Source organism: Rhyacophila brunnea, unplaced genomic scaffold (assembly GCF_057557595.1).
Source record: "Rhyacophila brunnea isolate RB1 unplaced genomic scaffold, BYU_Rbru_1.0 scaffold_8, whole genome shotgun sequence".
In the NCBI taxonomy this organism is placed as follows: Eukaryota; Metazoa; Arthropoda; class Insecta; order Trichoptera; family Rhyacophilidae; genus Rhyacophila; species Rhyacophila brunnea.
Window position 1 is genome coordinate 13,213,289 of NW_028233350.1, and position 27,183 is coordinate 13,240,471.

Sequence of the window (27,183 nt, forward strand, 5' to 3'; positions counted from 1 at the left end):
GCAGATGAAGTATTCGTTTGTTTTTGAAGTAGTAGCAGCCTTCCAAATTGATTTTTTCCCACAAATTACTCGTCCTCTAATGATTTATTCGATTTTAACGTATGCCTCCGTCACGTCACGATGATGGATGTTCTGAGTGGCTCCAGTGGTCTCGTCCCGCGACCAGAGGACTTGATTGATGACGTCAGACTACCGTGGCGTCCGCTTATCTGACCCGTGGCCGTCGATTGTCGTTAATTAAATCACATACATAGTCTCCCTGCGTGCCTCGCGAATGGATGGGGTAGTACTGGCCGGTGCTTCCAGCGTATGCCTGCGGACAAAAGAAAAAATGTCATTAGTACAAGAAACAAAAGAAATAGCATTGTAGAATATAAAAAAAGGAGACATTGAATTTCTTATTGGTAGCTTTTTTGCCTAAGGTAAAATTAAAATGGTATGGCAAACACTCTAACTAAATTATCAACATTATGGAATACTACCTAAAAACTGCTTTTATCAATTGAATTTCGGGAATAATATAATTTCTGAGTAGGTAGTACTAAAAAGTTTTTTTGATAAATCGTCATTTTTACTAGATATTGACAACTAATTTTCTTGTAAGTGTTCTGGTAAGATAAATTTGTTTCTTCAAAAATGGTAAACATATGGAAGAATAATTCTGGTTACCTATTGCAGTGTATGTGTGACACTGATGATTGGCAACAATTTCACAATATAACACAAACTATTATGAGAACAAAGCACAATAATAAGAATTAGACATAAGTATTATGTTTGAGTAATTTGTCCAGATAAAATTTGAAGGGATTACATTTATATGAAAAACAAATATTATATTCGTGGTGTTAACTGGACATATATCTATATATTTTATACTCCACTAAAATTGAGGGGTATATTATTAAAAAAACTGCTTCCATTACCATGGATATATTAAAAGTGGGCACTATTAACATATTTAATAAAATAATGGCCAGTGAGGATTAAATTTCCTCGAATAAGAAAAATAACAATAAATGCTGGTATCTACTACAAAATTGTTCTTAAGTATCGAAGTAATTATCTTTAATAATTGACTATAAAGCTTTTATATTATAATTATTGTACAAATCAGCATGGATTCCCGGGATCTCCGCTTTCCATGAGGTGTCTTCATATATTTTTTTACGATACTTCTTGTTTGTTAGTTAATTAGCTCGATGCGTTGGATTTAAACCCAAACATGCGGGGTTCAAACCTTACTTTTTAAGAAGGTTATATTCTGCTACTCGTCTACCGCAGGCGCTGATAAAATGAATCGATAATGTGGTGTATACTGTGATGGTATGAATTATTGATAAAATGATGGTACAGTGTCGTAAATTTAATATGAACCTGCATCAGACAATGAGCCGCCGTTTTATTAATAAAAATGTTAAATTTACATCAACGCACACTAGCAAAACCATCAAAAGATGATCACCAGAGTTGGATTTGAAAATAATATTCCATGTTATTTATAAATAGTAGATAATTATTAATTAATCAGAAATTAAACACTTATTGTACATAAAATAACGTTTCCGTATTATTTTCTTCATACTTACAATATTGTATAATATTAAAGTGGAGATTATTTCTATAAAAAAATAATATACATATATCCAAATACCATAATTAGGTAGGTAGGTAAAAATTCTTTTTAAAATCTAGTAATTACGAACAACTATATTTTTATCTTGTTAATTTACTAGTTTGTGGTGTTAAATAACAATATTAAATACATAAATATAACGCGAATACAAAGGCCCACATAAATATGTACTTTGCTAAAATATTTTTCTATAATCTAAGGCTAGAATACTAATAATTACGAAATAAACATTTACAATCAGCAAGAAGTTTTGTAAATAACAAACAAGATGATAGACCAAAATATGGTGGTTAGATGATGATTAAAAGTTTCTGATGAGCTAAACTCAGGGCTATGACAATGCTCAGTTCAATGATGATATTAAATCTCGATGTTATTTCAATAAAGATAATTTAAAAATGTTGTTATTCCTTTTGATTATTATTTTATAATAACTTCCAATATTTTTTTGTTATTCCCAATCAATAAAATAATAATTAGAACAATCTGAATTTGGCTCTGGATATTTTTGCCTTGAATCGAGCCTCCATTGAACGCATTATTATAAAAACCAGATTTATTAAACACCACCTATGTGCAGGCACCGAGTTCAGCTTCCACTACCAGGTAAAAAGAAGCAATTTGTGGATGAACGTGTAAGAGTGTGCGTTTTGGTTTACATGTATTGGCGTTTTGTTTGTTTGTATGAACAGTGCTTCAATAAACTGCACTGATTTCGGCAGAGGTATTTAATAATCGCGCACAGTGGCGTAAACTTACTGCGATTAAAAATATTTTAGTTCTTTGCTGTTATAATTATTACATTGACAATAAATAATATTATTTAAGTAATCAAACGTGTGATATTATGAACGATAATATATTAGGTAAAGTAGTGCGTGTATTTGTACAAAAGTATATATATATATATATACCGCCAGCATGGTAATACACGAATTACTCCAACTCAATTATGTGTATGTATTAATAAGAAACGGTTGGTGACAGCAAAGGTATATTATGCAGAAAGATATTTTTACTTGAAACGCTATCTTCATAAGTGGCTCAATTTTTAAAGTATTGGTGATTTGATTTATAATCTAGCATATTAAGGAGATACAAACATTTAAACATAATTTATTTTTAAAATAGGTACCTACCTACTTAATTCAAAAAAATATTAAAACTACGTATTATAAAGAAATGTGCTGTCATAGTTATGCTATTTCAATAGATATTAGATACTATTTTTTAAATGAAAGTTTTCGCCTGCACTGTTCATTAGAAGAAGCTTTCGTAAACTATACCACACACACGTGAGTTGGTTCATGTGCATGAGAGTATTTAAGTATGCGTGCATCCGTATTATGAATGCGTGTATACAAAGCTTAAAGCTCTGAGTATGTATGCGTTTTAGGACGACTTCATAAAATAGAATGCTACAAAAAAATATCATCAAAGTTAATATTAATTATTAAGAGTGCAATAAAAATATAGGTATAAAAATGTGAGTTTTGGAATTAAATAAGATTTTTTTTATAATAATGAATTAATAATTACGGAATCGTAGCGCTCAATATAATCAAAAGCTTTTTGTTAGGCTTGTTGGGATAGGACAGGTATCTAATAATAATATGTATTAGTAAAATTAGAGCAAGCTAACTGAATAAGAATAAATTCAAAGAGACTTTTTATTTATGTCTCTCAGCAGAGTTATTTTTTTATATTTTCATTAGGAATATTTTTTTACTTATTAATAAATAAAGTTAGTTTATTCAATATCTAATTTCCCAAATATCGGTTGTATTAAATTTATTCAATCTAGATAGATGTAGTTATACATAAATTGGTTCTTGACTTTTTAGTGGAAGCCAGCGGCAAACAGATTTTGGAAATAGCTGTTACGTATACTGGATTATTTGTTAGGTTAGGTTATCATTCTTGAATTCACGAATTTTGCCAAAATCAGCTATGAAATTTGCCGCTGTTCCCGCCTGGCTTCCAGTAAACAAACTTGTATCAATAAATTTAATATTTGTATTGTAAATTTATATGCATAATAATTCAAATACTATTTCTGATGTAGGTAAGTACAATTCAGAATATAGGCTACTATTTTACCGTACTATTAAAATGAACTATATAACAGAACGATAAACTCCATAACTATTAATAATAATATTTCTTTTTTGATGAAGATAAATGGTTCATTCCATCATAAATATATCTACGAAAATGGAAATATATGTTATCCAATATTTTCAATTAAATATCATATTAATAATACAAATATACCGTTTTACACCCTGCAGCGAATCGGGTTCGTCCATACAAAACATCATTTAATAATAGTGCGTAAAATTTTAATGAAAATTTTAATTAAATATTTAGCCAGATAATATAGGTACCTAATAGTATGTTGTTTTTATTATTTTTGATTGAAATAAAAATAAGACAATTCGTCAACATTAGACGAAACATGCAGACAGTTTGTCTGCATGGCAACGAAAAAATTCTTTTGTGCTAAACCAATGGGTCCCCATTCATCGGAAATCAACCTTGGGTGCAGGGTCTGTTCAAAAATAATACATTTTGATGTAGCGTTAAAAACTACCCTCGACTAGCACAAAAAAAACATTTTAGAGCACAAAAGGTACGTACCGTTCTTATTTTCCACGATCAAGATATTTTTGAATCGGGTTTTTTTGGTATGTTTTTTTAAGCGGGTAGGTACTCTCCTTATGGGTACTAAAATATACCCATATGTACATATTCTGAGGATTACATTTTTTTCTAAACTAAAATCTACCCATGAATTTTTTTTCGAATGCCACACGTGCACACTACATAACATACCTACCTATGTTTTATTTTTTAAGTAACAAGTGTGCTTAGGTACATAGCAGTATAGTATGTATAAATTTGTATAAATGCCGTGAGTATTTTTTCGAGATAGGTAGGTAAATTTTAGGGGTGGACAAAATCAACATTTAAAATATTACATATTAGGCCAGTCGCACATTGAAAATCATCATGACTGGGATTGTTATAAATCAAAATTTGGTGTAATATTGCAAATTTATTCCGTGTACATAGGCAATGCCGTGCGAGGATAATGACGGCACGCGGCTTGCCAAAATGAATGACGAAGTGTGACAATATGGTGTTACGCCTGCGCCACATGTCGAGTGAAATTAATTGCTTGCGAAACCAGCGGTTTTTTTTCAAACTAAAACACCGCTTTCGAGCTATGGAAATACATTAAATTTAATATTATGTTTTATGAATACTAACAAAATCACATCGACATAATATTTGACGTGTCGCAGTCGAGATGAGTTAATATGTACGACCCGGCTTATGTATTCATACGTTTAATAAAAAAATAATAATGATTCTGTACGCAAGGGGAAAAGAAAAATAAGGTAATTAGATAATTTTTAATACAATTTTGTATTATTCATTTTTATCGCTAACCATTATTTGAGTATCTACAGGCATATTATATTATTTGAGTACATATGTACAACATTAAATATCATCTCCTTAATTAAACATGTTTGTAAGTGTAGTAAATTTATTTTAAGTTAGAAAATAGAGCAAAATTATTGATAACAAAAACTTAATTGAATTTATATAATTTCGTAATGCCTAGGTAGTGAAGTTCATATTATTTGTGAAATGGAATTGCGATAATATTATATTCAATGACATAGTCATGTCCTTCGATATGTATTACTTTTGCCTAATCTTCATTATTTATGAAAAACACAATATTATACACTCGTATATTTAGATTATAAACGCGAAAAATACAGGTATTTCGTTGTTCACTCTTTCTTAGCACAGCTGTGGCTCAGTAGACAATTAAGTTTTTGTATTCAGTTCAAATTTCGAACAGATAAGGTAGTTATGAGAATTGTTCGGAAAATAACTTGCGCAAAAACAGATTTAAATAAAATGAAAATCATTCATTCAGAGATTGTTATAACGATAAAATTCGTAGAAATGATAATAGAATTAATATTAAAAAAAATAAAAATCTACAAAATAAGGTAACTACGTGACGCACAGTGGAAAATATTAAATATGTATTGTATATATTGTAAATTAAATAATATCCTTACCTTTATGCTCAATTTCTCTGCCACATTGATATTACTTCTAATAATTCTTCGTCTTCAGGGCTCATGGGTTCATAATTTTCAAAAGCTGCCGGCTGGTAAACAATTGTCTGTCCATAGTTCGTATGAATTGGTGACGGATGTTCAGAGGTAAACGATGGAGTAGGTGATACGGATGCTTCAGAACAGGGAGGCGTATGATTTACCAGGACACTGTGACTTAAATCATGTTGAGAATATTGCTGAGGAGATTCAGGACTATCAGCAAAGTAATAATTATCAAAGCTATTACTTTCAGGAATTTCTACGGATGATTCATTTTCTGATTCTTGTTCATCTAAAAGTTCTTGTAATGTTCTAATATATTCAACTGCTAAGCGTAAAGTATCAACTTTGCTGAGCTTTTTTGAAGCACTTCTTCCACCTCCCGTGACAGTGGCTGCGATGCACGTAGGTATATGTTGTCTCAGAGTCGCGAATCCATTATTAACTTGTTTGACACGGTTTCTTTCTCTTGCATTTCTTCTTGCGACTGATGCAGGTTGAGGTCCGGGTCCAGTGTATGGAAGGTGAGTAAAGTTGATTTTCTTTTTACACCGCAGTGAATCTGATGTAACTAAAACCGACGCTCTTTCAGGCGCCGGCGCTAGTCTCCTCACAACACTCGGCGTCTGCAGTAAGTGAATATTGCCCAACATCTTATTTTGACTAATTGTTAAGTTCTGGATCGTTTGAACAGCTGCCATTGGCATTGAAAGTTTTTATCACAACACAATAATAATAATTAAAAGTCTATTTTTTAAATCACTCATCAATCAGTGATGTATAATAATAAAGCACAGTGAAGCTTTCGCGTTTGAACTGAAAGCTCGCGAGTATAAAATCAAAACAATGAGTTCGATAGATTTATGTCGGTGTGATTTTTGGGAGTTCCGTTGTGCGTCCTACCGCGTGGAAGTCTACAAACGTAGTGAATCCCTTGGTCCTTCTTGCTTTTGCTAAGTAGCAGCGCGCCGCGTGGTGGAGGGAAGGGGGCGCGGCGCGTGCCGCGGACGTGCGCCGGCACTACCTGCACGCTTTGGCCGGCGTGCCTCCGCGCCACACTCACCTTGCCTTTGGAGCCAGGTTGCGTTTTAGCCCCCGTATGAGATTTATTGAAAGGTGTTATTAAATAGCTCTAGTAGTATATCTAATGAGTAATGACACTTTGTAGTTCGTCCTAGACTTGGCAGTATAATAATTAATTATTGACATATTTTGTAATCAATTGAGTTTAATAAATCAATGAAAAATTTATGGCGGTACGTCTGATGATCAAATGAAAGATTTTGGCTTTAAATTCTAATAAACTACAAAATAATACATACCTACTTAAATAAATTGTAGAAATGGTAAATCATGTCTTGAAATTTTGAAATCGATAAAATATTTTATGTAGAGTATAATATGCTTCATAACTTTGTACTCCGGCACTAGGATGAAAATGAAATTTTACATATTATATTATCTATTTAATTATTTATTAATAGATATATTAATAAAGGAGAATATCATTATTGATCTAATTTTATGCGAGGTAATCAGGCAAAGAGGCATATCAGTGTGGTGAAAAGTGCAAAAGTGTATCTACCTAACAACAATACAATAATTATATTTTACAGATTTGGGTTTTTAGGCATTATTTGTTTTTTTTTAGTATTTTATTTATAATACCATTATTAGACGTCACTTGATGATGGTGTTACGATTGAAATCGATATAGACTACAAAATTAAATATTTAGAAATAAATATTTTACTAATCTAATACTAAAACAAAACAAACTGAACTATAAATTACCGCGTTCGCGCGGTATTGACACATAATATACTAGATTGATTTGCTTGTTAGATGTGCATTGCATTGTCTTTTCACACTGTTTTAATGGATAAAAAATGCAATGCATATTTGATAGGTACCAATCCGATTTAGAGTCCGCGTTAACGCGACAGTCTGCATCATCGTGTGTCTTAACCCTAAGAGACCACGACTTTGGTGAATAGAAAAGAATCTTTGAGCTTCTAGCTAGTAGGTCCAACTAGCGTAGAGGTAGATTAGATGTTGTAAACTACTGTAGAGCAACGTTACAAACTGCTATTAGATAATAATATTTATTTAAAGTTATTAGTTAAAGTAAACCTTATCCCAATAATTAAACATAGCTGTAAATGCGTAAATCATTGCGACATAAAATCTAACATATTATGCGATACATCCTTATTATAGTACCTACTTGTGTTAACTTAACAAAAATAGTACTAATTTACAATATAATAATGTAATTGTAGAGCTAGTAAAATAGCTGGATCAAAATAATTGTATTGCGTTTCGTTTCATAAAATCAACTTGGTAACCAACGCCGCCTGTTGGAATTTTTGGGAGCACATTCAACACGTGCGCATGTAGGGGTGCGCGATATACGAGTAGGTGCATGCACATTGCACACGTGTGCGGAATATAGGGTATGTTTACCTGTCTAGTAACTAGGGGGTGAATTTTAAATCTGGTAATCTGTATGTGTATTTTATTTGTTATAAAAGAATATTTATGCGCATTTGCAATTTAGTTGGAATTTTATCAAGACTATACTTAATTAATTATTATACATAATAGGTAGATGATATTATGAAGTATTCTATATTGAGATTATAAATATAATTATATTCTAATTACATATTATATATTTATTAGTGAATTCCACTCAATTTTGATATAAGTATAGAAAATGTATAGAATAATAAAATAGTCAGATCAACTGGATTAAAATAATGCCTGAAAAAGGTAACTGTGTATATTTTTGACTAATATTTTATTCAACAATTCATTTATGTACATTAAATATTTTTGATAAAACACCACGATCCACATCCACGATGGCCGCGCGGCTTAATCATCAGCCTATAGCGTTGTGGGTCCCAGGTTCGAATCCTGGGTCTAGCAAGTACACATATTGTTTTGCAATTCGATTAAGACCAAGTGTGGTGCGGGGCGAGTTTCGGTGGAGGGCGCTTAGCTTTAATGTATAGGTATGAGACAGAGTATGGACCTAATACATTGGGCAAGTGGCTGACATCCATTTCTCGTAAAAACAAAATCTGTTAAAATAAACCTTCACTCTGTAGAGGTCCATATTATGATCTTATTAGGATCGGACGTGGTTGAATAATATCTAATAATGATAATATTTAATTATAATAACTTTACATCGTGGCTATTATATGAGTGTGATAAATAATTACTTACAACTACATCCTTACAAGGTTACAAGTGTACCAAAATACTATTATCTTATTAATGTTTTTTCGTCACTTATTAAATGTGGAAAAAAATGTATTTCTCTATGACGATGGCGTATTTATTTTAATTAGGTAGGTACTTATATTTATTTGTACATTAATATTTATATATATATATATTTAAATTATTATATGATTATAATCCTATGTAAGTATGTTATTTAAGCTTAACGTCAATATAATATTTTAAATTTAGAATGAAATACTATGAATATGAGTACATACGATTCATAAAATATTTAAATGCCCCGTGTATATCACAAAGTATTACCTATATATTATAAGAACAACTTTTTCAAGATTTTTTGTTACCTATTTTAAAATATTATTAAAAATTACTTACGACATTACACTGAATCGAACTTAAGTTAAAGGAGGTACCATTAAGAAGAATTGGGCTTGACAAAGTTTATTTGGTGACACTAGTTTGACAGAATTACAGAATATAGTGTGCAAACAAATTTAATGTGACACTAATTGTTGCACAAATATTAATAATAATAAATTCATTTTAGAATACTATATAATATTTATTATAACTTCTCTAAACATTTTTAGTTAAATACCATTTAATTTTTAATATGATTCTGATTAGATACATAAACTTCAGAAGTTTTAATTTAAATATGTTTTCGTATTATATTAGAATAAAATTCATTGAAGATTTCACTACAATATTTTAATTATGCAATAATTCGGTCAATGACAAAAGTACTGTATCATTACTTTTAATCGTAAAACCAAACTATTTTACTTTTTATACGAACTTCCATGAAGAGATTATATTATTTTCTTGAATAATGAAATGGTCCAGTAACTTTTGCATTCTAACTATATCATGAGCGCGATGCAGAAGCAGCCGTTCTAACAAGAAAAACACATTACATGTTCTTTTTCTCTTCCACTTAGGCGTTCTAATAAGAATTATAAATGTTATTCTCAGTGAGCTTAGGTTATCGAAATCAGCCCCTTAGTTAGGCGCCTATCTTAAGGACTTAAGGGCTTAAGTATGGTTCTGCATCGCGCTCTTAGATTTGCGCTTAACGTAAGAGGCCAATTTCGACGACCTATGTTCAGCGGAAAAAATATTATTCTTATTAGAATGGCTAAGTCTAAGAGAGAATGAATATTTGTGACGTGTTTTCTTATAAGAACGGCTGCTTAACGTCGATAACTCTGCATTCTAGATTGTTTTTAAAAATTAAAAATAATTTCATTTAATGAATTTTGATGTGTATAAATGTTAAGGAAAATACATAATTTGAATTCATCGCTCAATTATTTTATGTTGTCAGTGAGTATTGAAATTTCATCGAATTAGTGTGTGTACCTATTCATCTGTAGTAATATCGTAGTATCTTCTTTTTTTCCCGTTAGTATACCTGACAGTTGTGTTCTTTTTCTCTGATATCCACAGCCTATATTGTTGCAAAAGTCACCCTTTGCCACTGGGGTACAGTAATTACACATAAACTATGCCTGCTTATTTATAAAGAGCGTGTGCGGCAATCCAGAAATAGGCTAAGCTGGTTTTGCTATAATAATTATTAGATACAAAGCAAAAGCGTTTAAAAGCTACATGCAAAGTATCACATATAATCTATGCAGAAAGAAGCAGCTATGCAGCAGCAGATTGGCAGTGAGAGTGATTAGATAGGAATCTAAAGTGTATGTAATCATGCTGATACGGTATCAGAAAATCAACGATTTTATCCATAAATTTTGATCTGAATAAAAAAAATAATCATAATTATATAATATATAATATCTATTAATAAAATTAGTCTCTTAATATGTCAGCTGAAGCGCATATATAAAAATTATGGGGGGTTACATTTTGTAAAATTATCCGTTATAATTTAATATTGTTTTAAATACATAATTTTTGAAAACACTTTTGGGAAAATATATTATAACAAAAAAAGTAAGACACTCCGCAAGAATCTAACTTGCATCCCTCGGGATTCGCGAACACGCACATATACCACTATGCTAAAGGTACCATACTTAATTACGACAAATTTTAACTAACGGCCCTTATAATACTCTCTGAAGCGCTTTCAAAATTTAGCTAATATTGAGTATTAATAATTGTAGTGTTGGCTTTTGTATTTTAAATCAAAGTAGGTACCAACTTTAACTACTAACCGACGTCACGGACTACCCCAAGATAGTTTAGTATTGTGGCTTCCTTAAACTTGCTGAAAATTTTTAATTAACTATTATTTTTTATTCAACGAATAAAAAAGTAGTTAATTAACTAATTTTTTTTTAAGCCGGCTGGAGGAGCCAAGTTAACAAAATCTAGCATGTGTCATGTTCTTGAGCATTTCACCTCATAATCCGCTATTAAGGTCTTGCGATGATCCCCTAACCTGCAGCCACGGGTGCTCATCGAGGAGTTATAGTTATTTATATTTATATTATATAGAGTTATTTGGGTGATTGGAATATTGCTTCTTCTTCATCAGAACCTCATGACTGTGGATAATAAATAAATAAATATATATATATATATATTTAACCCAATATGTCGGTGTCAATCCTCTCGACACTCTGATTATAAATAAAAAGGATTTCAATTTGCACACATTTTTATTTACAAAAAATATTGATGTGTTGCAAATTTGAAAACAATACAATACATTCCGTATTCCGTACTAGGTAATACCTACATCCGAAAGAACTCAGCTAACTGTATTAATACGAGTATCAATAACCAATATGTATATGTAGGTAATTATTATTCAATGTTTTAAATTGTTAGTTTATCTGTCAAATATTGTATTATTATTATTTTAAGATGCATATTGAGCAGGTATTATTGTAAATTATTAATTCAATGTATTATATTGAAACTTTTGTATTTGGCCGCTAGATGCGTCTTGTAGCATACTCTCCCCTAATTCAATAAATAATTTAATATATTCAAATAGATACATAAATAATGGCGTTTTGCTTAAGCTAGAAAAGTTCCATATTTCACATGGTCACGTTACTTCTTGGATTCAAATATTATGGCATTGTATTTTGTTACTCCATCTTTTTGATGATGTTCAGTCAGTAGTTCTTTTTAATAATTGCAATTATTTGCTTGCCATGTAACATAATTATTTCCACTGAATGAAATTACTTGAAGGGGGCTTCAATTTAATAATATTTATAATAAAAGGTCATTGTAGAACAAGGAACCGAGAAGAGTAGATTGAGTTTGAGGTGATCTTCATCTGACAATCTATTAAAGTAGAGTAATGATGTCAAACAGGATTTTTTGCTTTATATCGCAATATAAGTCAAAAAACGAGATGACAGGTAAATGCTAACATTAATTTCTCAATTTGTGGTATAGGAGACTTACATGTTTTGTTTTAAATTGAAATTAATTAACTATGTTTTTATTAAACGAATAATTCACAAGATATAAGAATGTGTTCATCGGATTCTTGTGACCCAGATCTCAATTATAATTTTATTTATTAAATATTCATTTTCACGTAGAATCAGTCAGTATATTATGATAATAATAATATGATATCGTAATATTATGAGATAGAGGATTCGATATTTATTGCATAATAATTTCAACCTATTATTCCATAGTACGCCATTCTTTTTATCGAACATACATAATTTGAAAACATTATATTATAACCAATAGAAAAAGGATCTCAGAAATGTTTTAAAATTATGTATGTATTTAAAATTAAATTCTTCAGCCAGTTATTTGTATTAAAGAATATAAAAAAAATATGTTTTTTTGATAAAATATTAACTTATTTCAAATTAATTACCTTCCGAAAAAGGCCAATGAACTTAACAAGTATGTAATCAATCGAGAACATAAAGTTAAAAAGTTAATCTTCTTAATGAAAGAATGTTAATTAGGTACCTACGTAATTTCGGAAATAAATATATAAAAAAGAATATTTTTTGTTCGTATGGTATTTTAAAGGTGTTGTGTAAAAAAAAGATCTACGCAATGCGAAAGCACAATAATTAATGTTAATTAAGTCTCTAATTTGTCAGCAATTAGCTAAATCAAACTGTTAATATAATAAATTGTTTATTTAATATTATATTGTAAAAAAGAATTCAATTGAATCTGACAAATTGTTTAAAAGAGAAGCCGACAAAATTATCGTAAAACAGATAACGCATGATATTAAAATAATTACAGGAAGCCGAAAACCACTGTTTTCTCAGACATCATGACAGATAAATGTATGTTTCGATTAGCTTATGGAGTGAACTATCTTATAAAACAGTTCAACGACGCGCTTTTTTATGTTTTTTTTTTTTTTTAAATATTATTAACGTTAAGTTAAGTTATATTTCACTATCATTATAAAAAAAGTTTTTTTTAATTATTTTTATTTTATAGTTATATAGTATTGTTGTATACTATGTTATATATTATAGTATTGTGCCTATATACGATATGAAAGAATTTCAGTGGTTTCAATTATATACAAAATAGGTATCGGAGGACCTTAACTTCATTATTTCAAAATGTAATACACAGCATTATTATCATTGTGTCAACATTCTGGTATGGATGAATGTCTTATTGGCGCTTCTCCTATAGGTAGTATAATAATATATACCTAACTGTAGTCTACAAATTGTATTCTATTTTAAAATCAAAATACAGAACCATCATAAATATTACAATCTTAAGCGGGATTTTCCGATAAGTATATATTTTTATATAACCAGTCGAAACTAATGTACTTAATATAATATCCACTCATTTTATAAAAATTCTAAGAAAACAAACTCATAACTATCCCATCTTAATATTTCACTTTCATACAGAAATTGACAATTTTACAACCTGTTTTCAATTATTGATTGCTACTAATTTTAAAACCCATCAGAACAACTTGGGTGGACTGAATTTTTTAAAAACGTATTTTCTTTATAAGTATACTTATTTTTTTTCCTAGCTTGGATCCAAGATTAAAATTACGTATGACGTAACAAAATTACACATGGAGTGGGCAAGCTAAACAATTTGTTTTAAATAAATAAAAATGCACAACAACACCATTATATTAAAGGCATGTGATGATTATTGGTTCAGCAAAATAATTTGGGCGCCCTCAAAATTTTTAAATGTATTTTACCTGCCATACATTTTTTTTCAGTTTTTTTGTCTAAGAATTGCCATTTGACAAAATGTAGTATAACGTAGGCTCAATCTATATTTTTGGGCTGGAAGTAGGCTGTTGAGATTTGACATAAATAGTGCACACCATAGACTATAGATACATCGTGCACACTAAACTTTACCAGTCATATTTATTTGTTTTCACTGAACTAAAAATACAATTTGCAGATGGTGTTGTTTAGTTTTTAAAATTCAATTAAACCCTGCCTAAATTGAACATCAATAGTTTAGGTATGCTATGAATGGGCAATCTGACAAAAATACGGTACACTTTTTCAATCATATATTTTATTTTTTATTGATTAATTAAGAATACATATAACCAATGACGTTGCTTAGTTTTTTAAAACTCATTATACCCTGCCTAAACCAAACCATAATTGATAAAAATATTCTTCTATGTATAAAATATCTAAAATTATGTATGGCTAATGGCATATTTTTAAATATTCATAGATACGCAAATATTTTTGACTATTATTTACTTGCTTGAATTAGGATTGTTTTAATTGAATTAAAAAATATAACAAACACTATCTATACATTGTAGTCTTAGTTGAGTGAAAGCAATTACGTTTGATCGATAAAGTTCAGTGTACACTATTTAGGTCTGATTTTAACAGCCTACTCCTACTCTTCGCCACTATTATGACAGCTCTTGGTGACAGAATGATATTACAAATATTCATTTTAGTGAATGTCAAGTAATTTTCTTTGTATTTTCATTCTCATTCTGATATAAAACAAACTCACTTATTTTAAATGTTTTTTATTAATAAAAAAACAAGTCTCCTATTTATACACAAGAACAATAATTTTTGGATACGGCTACTTGTTAACGACAAAAGTCGCTACATTCAGGAATACAACAATAATGGGAAGTACGTTACTTTCGTAATAGAATTTTTTACGTTTAATGCAAAATAATGTAATATCAATGCTTGCAAGATGATGATTAAATAAATTGTAAAGCATGTCTTTTATCAATATTTCTTAGCTAATGTATTATAAAATTCTAATGGATTCAAGCTGTGTACTATTCCATTTAAGACGTTTTTTGCGACCCGGGTTTCGCCTTTCGGCATCTTCAAGCCTCGTGTACACTCACCAAAAGTAAACACACACTGACAACGAACTCTCTTTATTCTAGCTTATATAATAAATCAATACAACAAAGTAGGTAAAAACTCCATTACCTACCTATCAAGTTAAAGGTCACAAAAATACAATAAACAAATTATGAATAGTTGAAGTGTCAGTAAAAAACCTAATTAGTAAAAACCCTGTCTTATTAATAACAATACACTCGATAGCATATTAAGTCGTCAAAACCTAATAATAGATCATTATTTATAAACAATACAATTACTAGATACACTCAAGAGGTATAAATCGTCAATTCTAACTAATGAGATATTAGTCTTTAATAATACTCTTAATGGTAACTACTTTTTTATAACATTATTTAAAAAAAATACATATAAACTCGCCGAATATAATAGTATATAATATAAACTCACCTAATGTACACCTAAATCAAAAAACATACCTAAATCCTCATCCATCCACCTAATTCTGAATCCATTAGAATTTAAATTCAAATTCCATCAAGTACCTTCAGTCGATAGTATTAATATAATGTAATATGATTAATTTGCATAGTATTAAGTCGGTTAAGGTGACTTATTTCTAAATGTAACTACGATCCTTGAAGTAACTTTCCTCAGATTCAGTATAATTTTATAAAAGTTCATTACTCCGAAGCAAAAAGCTTACTGCTTCCCAATGACGACCATGATGAGTCCTGATTGCCGCAATATCAATTACGGTCGATGACAAGAAATGTGGTTAATTATTACGGGCAACATGCCTTGGTGGATGGATATCGCTTTTTGCTTATATGAGTGATAATCTATTTATGTGTAAAATATTCATAACTGTATTTTAACATCCATCTTATATTATTTTATCGTTTATGAAATGGTATATGTAGAGCTTTTAATATAATGGTGCAGTTGTTATTAAAAATTGTGCTCATATAACATTACACAATATATTTAAATTAATGGTATCCTCAGCATTGAAATTTTCTTAATTAACATTTTTTTTATCAAATTTTCAATGATTTGAGAATGTAACATTCTAAACTGAACATATGATTTTGAAAACACGTTAGAAACGTTCGACATTTACTTAGACAGAATTTGAACCTACTTTACCAGATTCCGGCAAATGTGCTTTATCAATTGAGCCACATGTGTCCTACCTAATTACGACGAAATTACCTTATTATTGGTAACTTGCTTTTGTTATTCAAACTCACACAACAAACACAGATAGCACTACAAATTACTTAAAGTCAATTGTTAAGTGACAAAAAATCTTTAATTTTGTGTAAATTGTATATTTTTATTATGAGAAATATTATTTCTTTAATTAATATTTGTGATTCATTTAGCATACTATTATACATTACTGTTTATACATGAGTTATCGGCGGATTTACAGTTCAAATGACGAGAGCACTCGCCTTGATAATACAAAATACAAGGCTTGTGTCCCACTTGGTCTACCCTTTTTTCTAATACTGATGTTTTCTAAGGGTGTTAATAATTTCTAATGACACGGAATATTTGGTAACAATATAATAGTAAGTGTTTCAGGTACAGGTGAAATCAATTATTAACAATACTTATGAACATAACCAATAATTAAATGTACCCAGTTAAAGTTGTAAGTAGTATACTAATGTTAATAAAATATACCAATAGATTAATAATTCTTAAATCAGTAAAAATATAAATATACACCTAGGTATTGAAGATCAAAATTATTACAATGACCACACCACATAAATGCTAGTTATTTAAATTAATAAATGTAAATATCATAAAATATAATATGTTTATAAAGTATGAAATGAATAAATAGTAAATAACGTTTGGTGCATGTTTTAATGCCCTATTTTTTAAGACCAATCTGAATGTAACAAGTATAGAGAAAATGAAAAATTAAGAATACCTACGTGGAAAAAACTTATTCTCAAAAGGTCATTTAAAATAATCACACGTGTTTTCTTTTTATAAATCGGTTTCATGAAATAACAGCCAATTTATAAAAGATAATACTTGCGTACAGGATTTCTTTCATGTGTTTATTGTTGAATACATTGTTTTAAAGTGTCCAATAAGATATTCAACCAGTCTTAAAGTCTTTTATAAGAAAGGATATACCTTTAATTAGACAGTAAAACCTGAATTGAATTCCTCTGATCATGACATCGAAACATTTTTTTAACCCATCATTCTTAAAATAAGGCAATAGATATTCAGAGTAGACCGCGTTATTTGAAGCTTTTTATGGAAGAGCTTTATAAAGTCCCGTTTTTTGAAAAATCTTTGCAATGGTAAAAGATACTCTGATATTTCTTTTACTGTGGTAATTTAATCCACCAAAATACATTGCATGGATTGCGTGAGTCGCATACAATCTTGCAATGCATTTTGTTAACTTAGAATTCTTTAAAAAGATACATTTTTATTTTTACAGGTATGTTTTGATTAATTAAATACTTACTTCAAAATATAAAATAATATAAGTAATTTAAAAAAAATTTCATTTACAGTTGCTAGATACCGCTAATATTAAAAATATATAAATGATATATTTCTTACAGACATAGAGTTATTAACTATATAATATTTGAGATATTCCTCTGGATGAACCACGCATTGAAGAAAAACAGGGTGTAATTTTTGCCAGAAATGAGCTTTCACCCCGTAAAAATAATACTACACCGTAAGGATACATTTAAAATCCTTACTTTTGAAGTATCTTTGATAAATGAACAATTAAAAATATTGTTTTATGTAATGCGTTAGTGAAATGCTGTTGATATTAATAATTTATATTATCTGAAACTTAGAATAATTATGTTTTTGCCTATTTTTTATATTTAAATTTTGTTTCCCGTTGATCCTCATCGTCATCACAAATACTCAATTTTGTGAGTAGAAGCGACAGTTATTGGTGACGTATATGATTACGAAGATGTGCTTTACGTGACTGGGTAATATATTGTGTATGCCACCCAATAGAGCGTTCCTTATGGCACAGTCGCACGGATTACAGCGTCATGATCAATGCTCTCTTACTCTGCAAAGATGCTTCAAAAATGAAAAACACATTTCACACATTGGACACATTTAAATAATACATTATAGAACGCACATTTATTTAATCATGACCATTTTTATAATATCTACAAATAATTTATATTGGCGCCACTGGTAATTCAAGGTAGTACACACTTATGTATGTATGGTAATTGAGTTAATAAAATTAAACAACAAAACCAATAGTCTACGCTCATATATTATGTGGCTTAGTTCAATTACCCATTGGCGTAGATACAAAATAATTGCACCCCCACATTTTTTTGTTTGTTTTTGTTTTATGCAACCAAAATTATTATTAAATCCAGGCCAATGATGGTTCACAACTGGTAAAAAAACATTGCAAAGTAACCTCAATTCTTTAGAAGCTCATATTAAATGCTTTATTTTGGTAATTTAGTTTCTTACTTGCATATAAAACTTTCTTATTATGTATACGCATAAAAAAAGGATTGAGAAAAAAATGCTTAGAATGTATGAAGTAATCCTATGTAAAATTTTAAGTATTGTTTATGTTTTTAGAAACTTATCTTCACATTTTCAGGATAATAAAACATAATTGAACCAATGATCGAATTACACAAATCGATGCGATATATTATATATAAGTATAATGTATTATATTTGTATTAAAAATGTGTACGTTTTAATAGCTTTAAAACATATTATTCAGTACTAGTAAAAATATTGAACTAAGTGGTATTTGAACATCATGTCTTTCGCTTGATGGACAAGTTCCCTCAATCAATTTAGCATAATTACACTATTTTGTTAAAGTATCGGAAAATGTCAATACATTCTCTAAACTAAAGTCTAAACATTTAAGGGTGGTTATGTGCCCCAAAAATAAAACATGAAACGCTTTATGAATGGTGTATTTAATTGATGTGAAATATTCACATATTTTTGATGGATTCAGTGTTGAATATAATTGCTATAATTTTTTATTAAATTTAACGATTACAAAATATTTAAGTACTCCTCTATGTTGATGACATATGAAATGTATCTTGAATTAACTTAATCTATTATCAGATGGTACATACCCAGGGCTTGAAATGGACCGGAGCGCACCGGAGCGCCGTTCCGGTTCGTGGAATCTGTAAAGTTATCGCTCCGTCTCGTGGTTAAAATATTTTGACCGTCTGAGCTAGATATGCCATATAATAAAAAATATAGTACATTTATGTTTATAAAATACCCATAAAATTTGATAACCATGTTAATATCCTCAGAAAATTTTCGAGCGCTCCGGTTCGTAAAGTTTTCCATTTCGAGCGCTGTAATACGTTTATTGAGTATTTATTAGCATATAAAAAATATGATATCCTAGTCGCCACATAAAATAAGTTTATTGAAACTGTTTTTTATTTAATTTATTTATTATCGTAACGACTGCTCTGTTTCCTGATCAAACAAACATGGCGCGTATATTATTATCGTATGCATTCATTTGTACACGAGAATTACCTAAGGGCGGGAAAAAGCACAGTTTTATTAGTAAGGTTCATTAAAATGTTACACGTAGCGCACCAATTTCACTCCAGGGAGCGTGTGTGTTATTGTTTATGGCACTGCCTCTCATTGAATCCATTTAATTGGATCTGTATGATTTGCTCCAAGTTAATTAAGCTATAAAATAGAGAATCGAGCTTTTGATTAAGTCCAGCTTAATGAGTACCGGCCACACAATACGACTTCGTATCTGATATAAACGTTAATGAAAATAATATTAATATTTAAACAGATTATAATATCAAAATTATTATTAAGGCAAATTATAAAGGGTTTTTTTACAATTTTACAGAACAAAATGAATTACCTAATTACTGACATTATCTAACGATTCTATTTACAATTATATAATATATACAATGTGTATTATACCTACTAAAACATTGCCGCCAGGGATCACAGAATTAATGGGAACTGAAATACCTAACGAGTCTGGAGTAACAGGCAACCGATCTCGAGTGGGGAAGAATATGGGATAAACTTAAACACGTGTCAATTGTAAGCCAATCTAACTTTGACCTTCGTTCTGACAACTGCTCTCGATTTATGCACTAACGCTCATTCAATATTGGTGTATTTGATGGTTGCAACACACACTATTGTATCTACGTCTATAATATGTCTTTCATTTTTGTAGGATACTCACACGTTCAAAACCCTACTTCAAAATGTAGTGTATTGGGGTATGTAAAGCCTATCTGAATTCTATTTATTAATCTGTTCTGTGATTCCGGCATAAATTATCCCATTGGGACTTTATTAAGTGAAAAATTATATTCTAAACAGTAGCAATTACTCGTATGTAACTCGTGAATACTAAATGGTTCATATCTACGATATTATTCTTAATCTTATTAAAATAAATATTTATCAAAAAATATACCTACTTACATTTATGCTATTGCATTTATTACCTTTATTCCACAGTTCATATTAGATATTATATCAAATTATAGTTTTAATATATGGCATTTTCCAATTATTGGTATGCAATGAGCATTCATTACCACTATGATGAAACATTGTTTTGAGTAAATTATGTTTAAAGATTTTTATAATAAAAAAAGACATTTCTGTATGAAAAACTAAATATCGACGATTGATTTATTTATTACACATTAGCATTATAAATAATTCGAGTGAAAATAATAACAAATAAAAATTATAGGGTGCAGACCACAGAACAGATAAGAAATAACAAATACCAATAGGCTATATTCAATACGCCACATGGTGAAGCAGGCTTTTAAATGTGTGAGTGTCCTACGAAAATGAAGCACGCATTATGCACGTGCAAAAGTGTGTGTAATACACCAACATTAAATGAGCGTAAATGCATAAACCGAGAGCAGTTTTCAGTATTCGACGTTAAACGTATTCTAGACAGATGTGTAAGTTTAACACGGATTCATCCTTACTCGAGTCGGTTACCTGCTATCGCCTTACCCGTTGTGTATTTCAGTTCCCATTATTTTTGAGTTCCCTGGTGCAGGCACACGGCATTGAAATCGATAAAACAAATCCAATTGGCGATTCTAATCGGATGCAATTAGAATCACGTTGACGTACTACGTTGACTACTTAGTTGATGTACGTTTACGCACTTCTACTGCAATGGCGTGTGTCTGCGGCCTTAGTTTGAATACCAATCATGTGTTTTTCTTTAATATACATTGTTGCTTCCCCTGATCATACTCCAGAATCAAAGCATAAGGCAAGCACAAGATCACGACATTCGCAAAAATACCCTAAATTCTTATTTTTAGACTTTTACCAGCACATTGATCTCTAAAATGGAGTTCAACAGGTATTTATTTATTTTTAAATTACATTATTGTAATATATATTTTGAAACCTACATAGATTGATTTATTAGGGCTGTACCTCAGTTGAGGCACGGTCTAAAAAGATCGTGGCTAGGCGATGCGCGGATTGCGGGTCGCGGGTGCAAATGACGCATGCCAAACGAAATATAATTTATCATATAAATCCAAAATGCGTCCATTTAATGTTCTGTTTATTGTTTTATTAGTAATAATAATAATATATTCATTCACATGTTTTCTTCGTTTTCTCGTAAATGGGTAACGTTTTTAGTCATCTTTACACGATTAAAGAATTAATACCCCCGTCACCATCACGAAACAAATTGACGTGTTCCCAGCTCGACGTTCTCTCTCCGAATGGCAGCGAGTCCAAAATTTCGTCACGCCTATATATAGTTGAAAATTATTTGCCGTTCCACTGATGTATCGCCTTAAGTATGTTTGTACAACATAATACTATACTGAGTATACGTAATACTAATAATATATTGTCTTCAACCTGTATGAATATATTATGAAGAGATAAAAATAATTATGTGCACCTATCAAAGAAGCAAATATAGTAATTAAAATGTGAAAAGACTTGAACGCAATCCAACGTGAAACCCTAAACCTGCAATGCAATACTTAGCGGTGACTTCTTGATAAGACTTGGTTTTCTACTTCAACACGTTGAGATACATAATAATAAATAATATTATGTTTTAATTAATTAATTAAATTTTTTAACACCGTATAATATACTTACCTACAAAAATATACTTGTTTAATTATTAAGTATTAATATAAATGCAAATATCGAGTCAAAAATAAAAGCTATTCTTTAGTAGTATTGCATGAAAAAATGTCAAATTGAAAAAATCACAGCGCATCGTGTCCAAAAATATTAAAACTCCACTGAATAATTATCATTGTGTATAGTTTCTGTAACTTTAGTTAGGTATACCTACATTTATATATTATGTACTTCAGAACATATCATATAAAATTACCCAATGCATGCATTATTTTATTTATATATTTATATTTATTAATAATATATTTATTAATATTTTATTTATATTTATAAAAATAATTGATTTGATATAAATAAAAAGGATTTCAAGTTATACACATTTATATTTTTTATAAAAATCGATGTTTTTTAAAATAGATATAAAAAATATTAAAACTATGAATTTGTCAAAAATCGCTTAATTGATGCTTAGAAAACTTAATAAACTAAATATTAATAATAAATATGACCATAAAATATATGTAATAATAGGGTGCGGACCGATAGAACAAATTCACATTTTATTACATTTTTACAATTGTAAGTTTGTCTTTGACTTAAAATAAAAAATATTTTTATTTTTAATGTTTTCAAATACATATTTATACATTATTACAGTTGAAATTGTAAATTATCAAAAAAATGTCTCAAATTGCAAGCTTCGTATTTTTCCGCTAGGTGCCTCTTTAAAAAAGGCTCAATGAAGACTTCGCCTTAACAATATACTTTTTCGCCATCAGAATTGTATGTGTAAAATCATACTTTTGATCGTGTTGAATACAAATATTTTAGCTTTACTTAACCAAACCATAATAACTGGTGACAAGCAGTTATCTAGGTAAAGAAAATTAATAGTATTTGATTTCGAGCCATGTCTAAATTGTAGTTAGTATTTTCCAGTATGTACGTATAACTTCATTATAACTATGACTAATTTTATGAATAACTTCACAATAACACTGAATGTACATACCTACTGTTAGATAGAGGATTTATTACTGATAAAAGATGTATAGTTAACTTAAAACTGTATATACATTTTATATATTTGTTTTGAATGTTTTTCTACAATTATGATCGGCCTAACAATACCGGGATTTTTTTTTCGAAACAAAATTTTCATACAAATTACATGTAAAGATAAAGCTATATTCAATTCGTTGGGAATGTCTCAAGGAGTTGGCCTTGCTTACCTTTATCTCTATATTATCTCTACATCTATATTCCTGATAATCAGTTAAGCAGTCCATTGGAAGCATCCTTTTGAAAGGCAGGACCAACTTGTTTCAGGCATTTTAATTAACAATGTTTTCAAGGTGCTCGTTTTTCGTAATACCCAAGTACGAATTTTTCCATGGCGTCAAACAGGATGTAAGGCGATATGCAGAAGTCAAACGCATATGTTTTAGTCAGATTAAAATTCAATTTTATTTGGGGCTTTTGAAAACAGTACACTCTGAGTTCCCTGGAAAACAGCGTATTAGTAGATATATCTAACCAATATCTTTGATTGTTTTAAATGTTATATTTGTCTCTTATATCGCAATTAAAATAAAATAAAGTTTTCCACCTTCTTTAATTTTTAATACCTAATATATTTCTACTTATTTGTATAAACCAGTTTTGAACATGGAATCAGAACCAAACCTTAAACTCTGAGAACCCCTTAGTTATTTTAAAACTAGAACTGGGACCGCAACCCTTAATTCTAAATCTAGAAAATTCCAAACATTAAAAAATAATCTTAGATTACATACTAATCTGAATTTTTTTTAAATTATTTATCTATCTATATACTATGATTAGATACACTATTGCATGTCCTAGTTATGACTTATAGCTTTTATAGTATACCTATCTGTATAAAAAATATAGCATTATCGTATTTTACCGGTAATTTTATGATACATATAAAGTTTGTTTTTACAATATAGATAAGTATATATAGCTTATAGGTACTACTATAGTTTTATAAAGCAGTAGGTCTTTTTTCGTTTGTTTACTCCGCACTATTAAAATGATATATAGGTATGTAGAACTTTTGATGGTTTGTTTAATTTTGAATTCACTATTGCAGTTTCTTTCTTCGGTTTACACTTTACAAATATAAATTAAAGACTCAAACTCAATATTACTTTGAGCCCTTAAGCTTCAGACTACTAACCCTGCAAGTGCCACGAGCGAGTTTACTCGCCAAAAATTTTATGTAGCGTCAGGCCATAGGTGAATTAATTCGCGAGACCTTGTCGACGTAGCAGCAAAGTTAGTGGTAGTTCAAGTATATTTTCAAAACAATATTTATTATTATATGTTGATGATAAACGTGTCAATTTGGTAAGGTTTCACAATTTTTCATCATTTTATGCGTATTTCATATTTTTTCAAAAGGTTAAGTAGGTAACACTAAAAAAAGCCTATATAAAACGAGTCCACTACTATGCTACGGGTTAAAGTCGTGGACATTAATTATTACCAGTCACTCCTAGAAGCTACCGGCTTTGAGTATAGAATTTTGTGAAAAATCTTTGACCCAATCATCAAGGATACCATTTAGTAACGTCACTATAATCACGAGATTTACATACATTTTGATGAGTCTAACAACGTTAGATTTATTTGTACCCAACGTTTGCGATAGGCCAGGGCATCTGACTCGTATGGATGATGAAACACAGGCACCCAATTTAAATGGTCCAGGTGAAAAATGAAGTGTGATAAGACGATGACTTCAGTGACTTGATGGCCACTAAAGAAACTTGCAAAGGCTGTATATGGTTGACTGGAAAATGAGTGGAGAAGTTTGTTACAAGCGGACAAAGTTCACCTTGGGCATTATTATAGTGCAAGATAAGAATGTATCGTAGTCTTATTACACTAATTAAATACATTAAGAGAATATTGCATAATAACCTAATATATAATAATACATACAGTTAATATAATTGTAGTTATTGCAAAGCAACATAATGAGTTCTTTAATATGACTATATTTAAAAATATATTAATATTAACACTCTCATGAAAGTGCTCTGCAATTAGCTAAGCTTACTAATGAAAAAGGGTAGAATACTTCTTGGACCACCTTGGTTTGCGTCTCGGATAAATAATTAAAATGCCATAAAGGTGAATGAGGAAAGTATAAAACGATCGAAAGTCGATATGATTGTAGCAATACCGTTTTAGAGGCATAAGGGCGTTTATAGACATTTTATTACATCCAAATAAAACTCACGAATCGTGTAATGCGGACATTGTAATTTTACGAGAACATAACAACATTTTAATTGCTTTAAACTTGGTAAATACCTATACACTGAATTTGTTTTAATCTTTAATTCTATCATAGAACTTTCGAATTATTTTTTATTTTGTGAAAATATAAATTCTAATGGATTTAAGTTCTGTAAATAAAATCAAATTCTATCAAGTATCCTCGGTCGATAGTATTATTAATAGTGAAATAAAATAATATATAATTTGTCACAATACCAAAGCTTGATTATAATAATATATTGTTTACAACATTGATGACCAAATAACCGATACTCTCGATCTTCTATATAATTATCAGCCATACATAGACTGATAATACGCAGATCCCAATCAACGATAATTATATTCTAACTAGAATATAATTAATCATAATATGTATCCACAGATAATGACTATAGTCTCAGATGGAGATGTCTCAGTAATATTATATTATTAGTTGATATAGCTCAAACAGATATCCCACTCAAGAGCCTGGGTTAAATTTATGAATTAAGAACACTATTATTGTCTTCTTCGCGTGCCATCCCTTGTCAAAAGTCGTTTAACTTAAGGTAAATTTTTACATTATCCAGAAAAGTTGGATAGAACTGTACTCATACCTCAGTTGAGGCATGGTCTAAAAAGATCGTGGCTAGGCGATGCGCAGATTGCGGGTCGCGGGTGCAAATGACGCATGCCGAACGAAATATAATTTGTCATATAAATCCAAAATGCGTCCATTTAATGTTCTGTTTATGTTCTATTAGTAACCATACTAATATATTCATTGACACGTTTTCTTTTTCAAGTAAATGGGTATCGTTTTTAGTCATCTTTACACGATTTAAGATATAATACCCCCGTCGCCATCATGAAACAAATTTACATATTCACACCTCGACGATCGCTCTCTGAATGCCAGCGAGTCCAAAATTTCGTCGCATCTATAGTTGAAAATTATTTGCTGTTTCACTGATGTATCGTCTTAAACTATAAAATGCGGCATTTTTCATTGTCACGTTAACGTTAAACATTGATAATTAGTTGAGAATGCTTTAGTTTTGTTTTCTCATAATGGTTCTGAAGTAGGTACTGCAGTATTCTGGTTTTGATTCTATGCAGAATTCCTCGGTCCTTTTCCATTTTATTGAGGATGTCACTGTTTGTCACTGTGTTAATACAATAGATTATGGAATGAACACAGTTACATCAAGGCTTTAAATCTTTATGACATCTTTGGTTTAGCGTCCATATTTCCATGTCATATGAAATTATTGATATTAGGTACATTTATCTCAATTCACGTTTTTATTTCTTAATAAACACTTGTACGAAGAGAAATTGGCCAAAACCATCACGCCAATTCACAAATGGCTTTAAATTATTCAAGTTGCAT

General features: G+C 29.8%; 1 protein-coding gene across 1 annotated transcript in view; it reads right to left on the reverse strand.

Annotated features, from left to right (window-relative positions):
- Positions 1–5,750: 5,750 nt before the first annotated feature.
- LOC147063935 (achaete-scute homolog 1a-like) overlaps positions 5,751–27,183 on the reverse strand; it is a 114,452-nt gene continuing 93,019 nt past the window's right edge. The window contains exons 2-4 of the mRNA XM_085959119.1: positions 9,960–9,978; positions 6,032–6,393; positions 5,751–5,917 (exon numbers count right to left, since the gene is read on the reverse strand). Of these exons, the coding sequence (XP_085815245.1) occupies positions 5,751–5,917; positions 6,032–6,393; positions 9,960–9,978 (548 nt within the window). The remainder of the gene's footprint in view (positions 5,918–6,031; positions 6,394–9,959; positions 9,979–27,183) is intronic.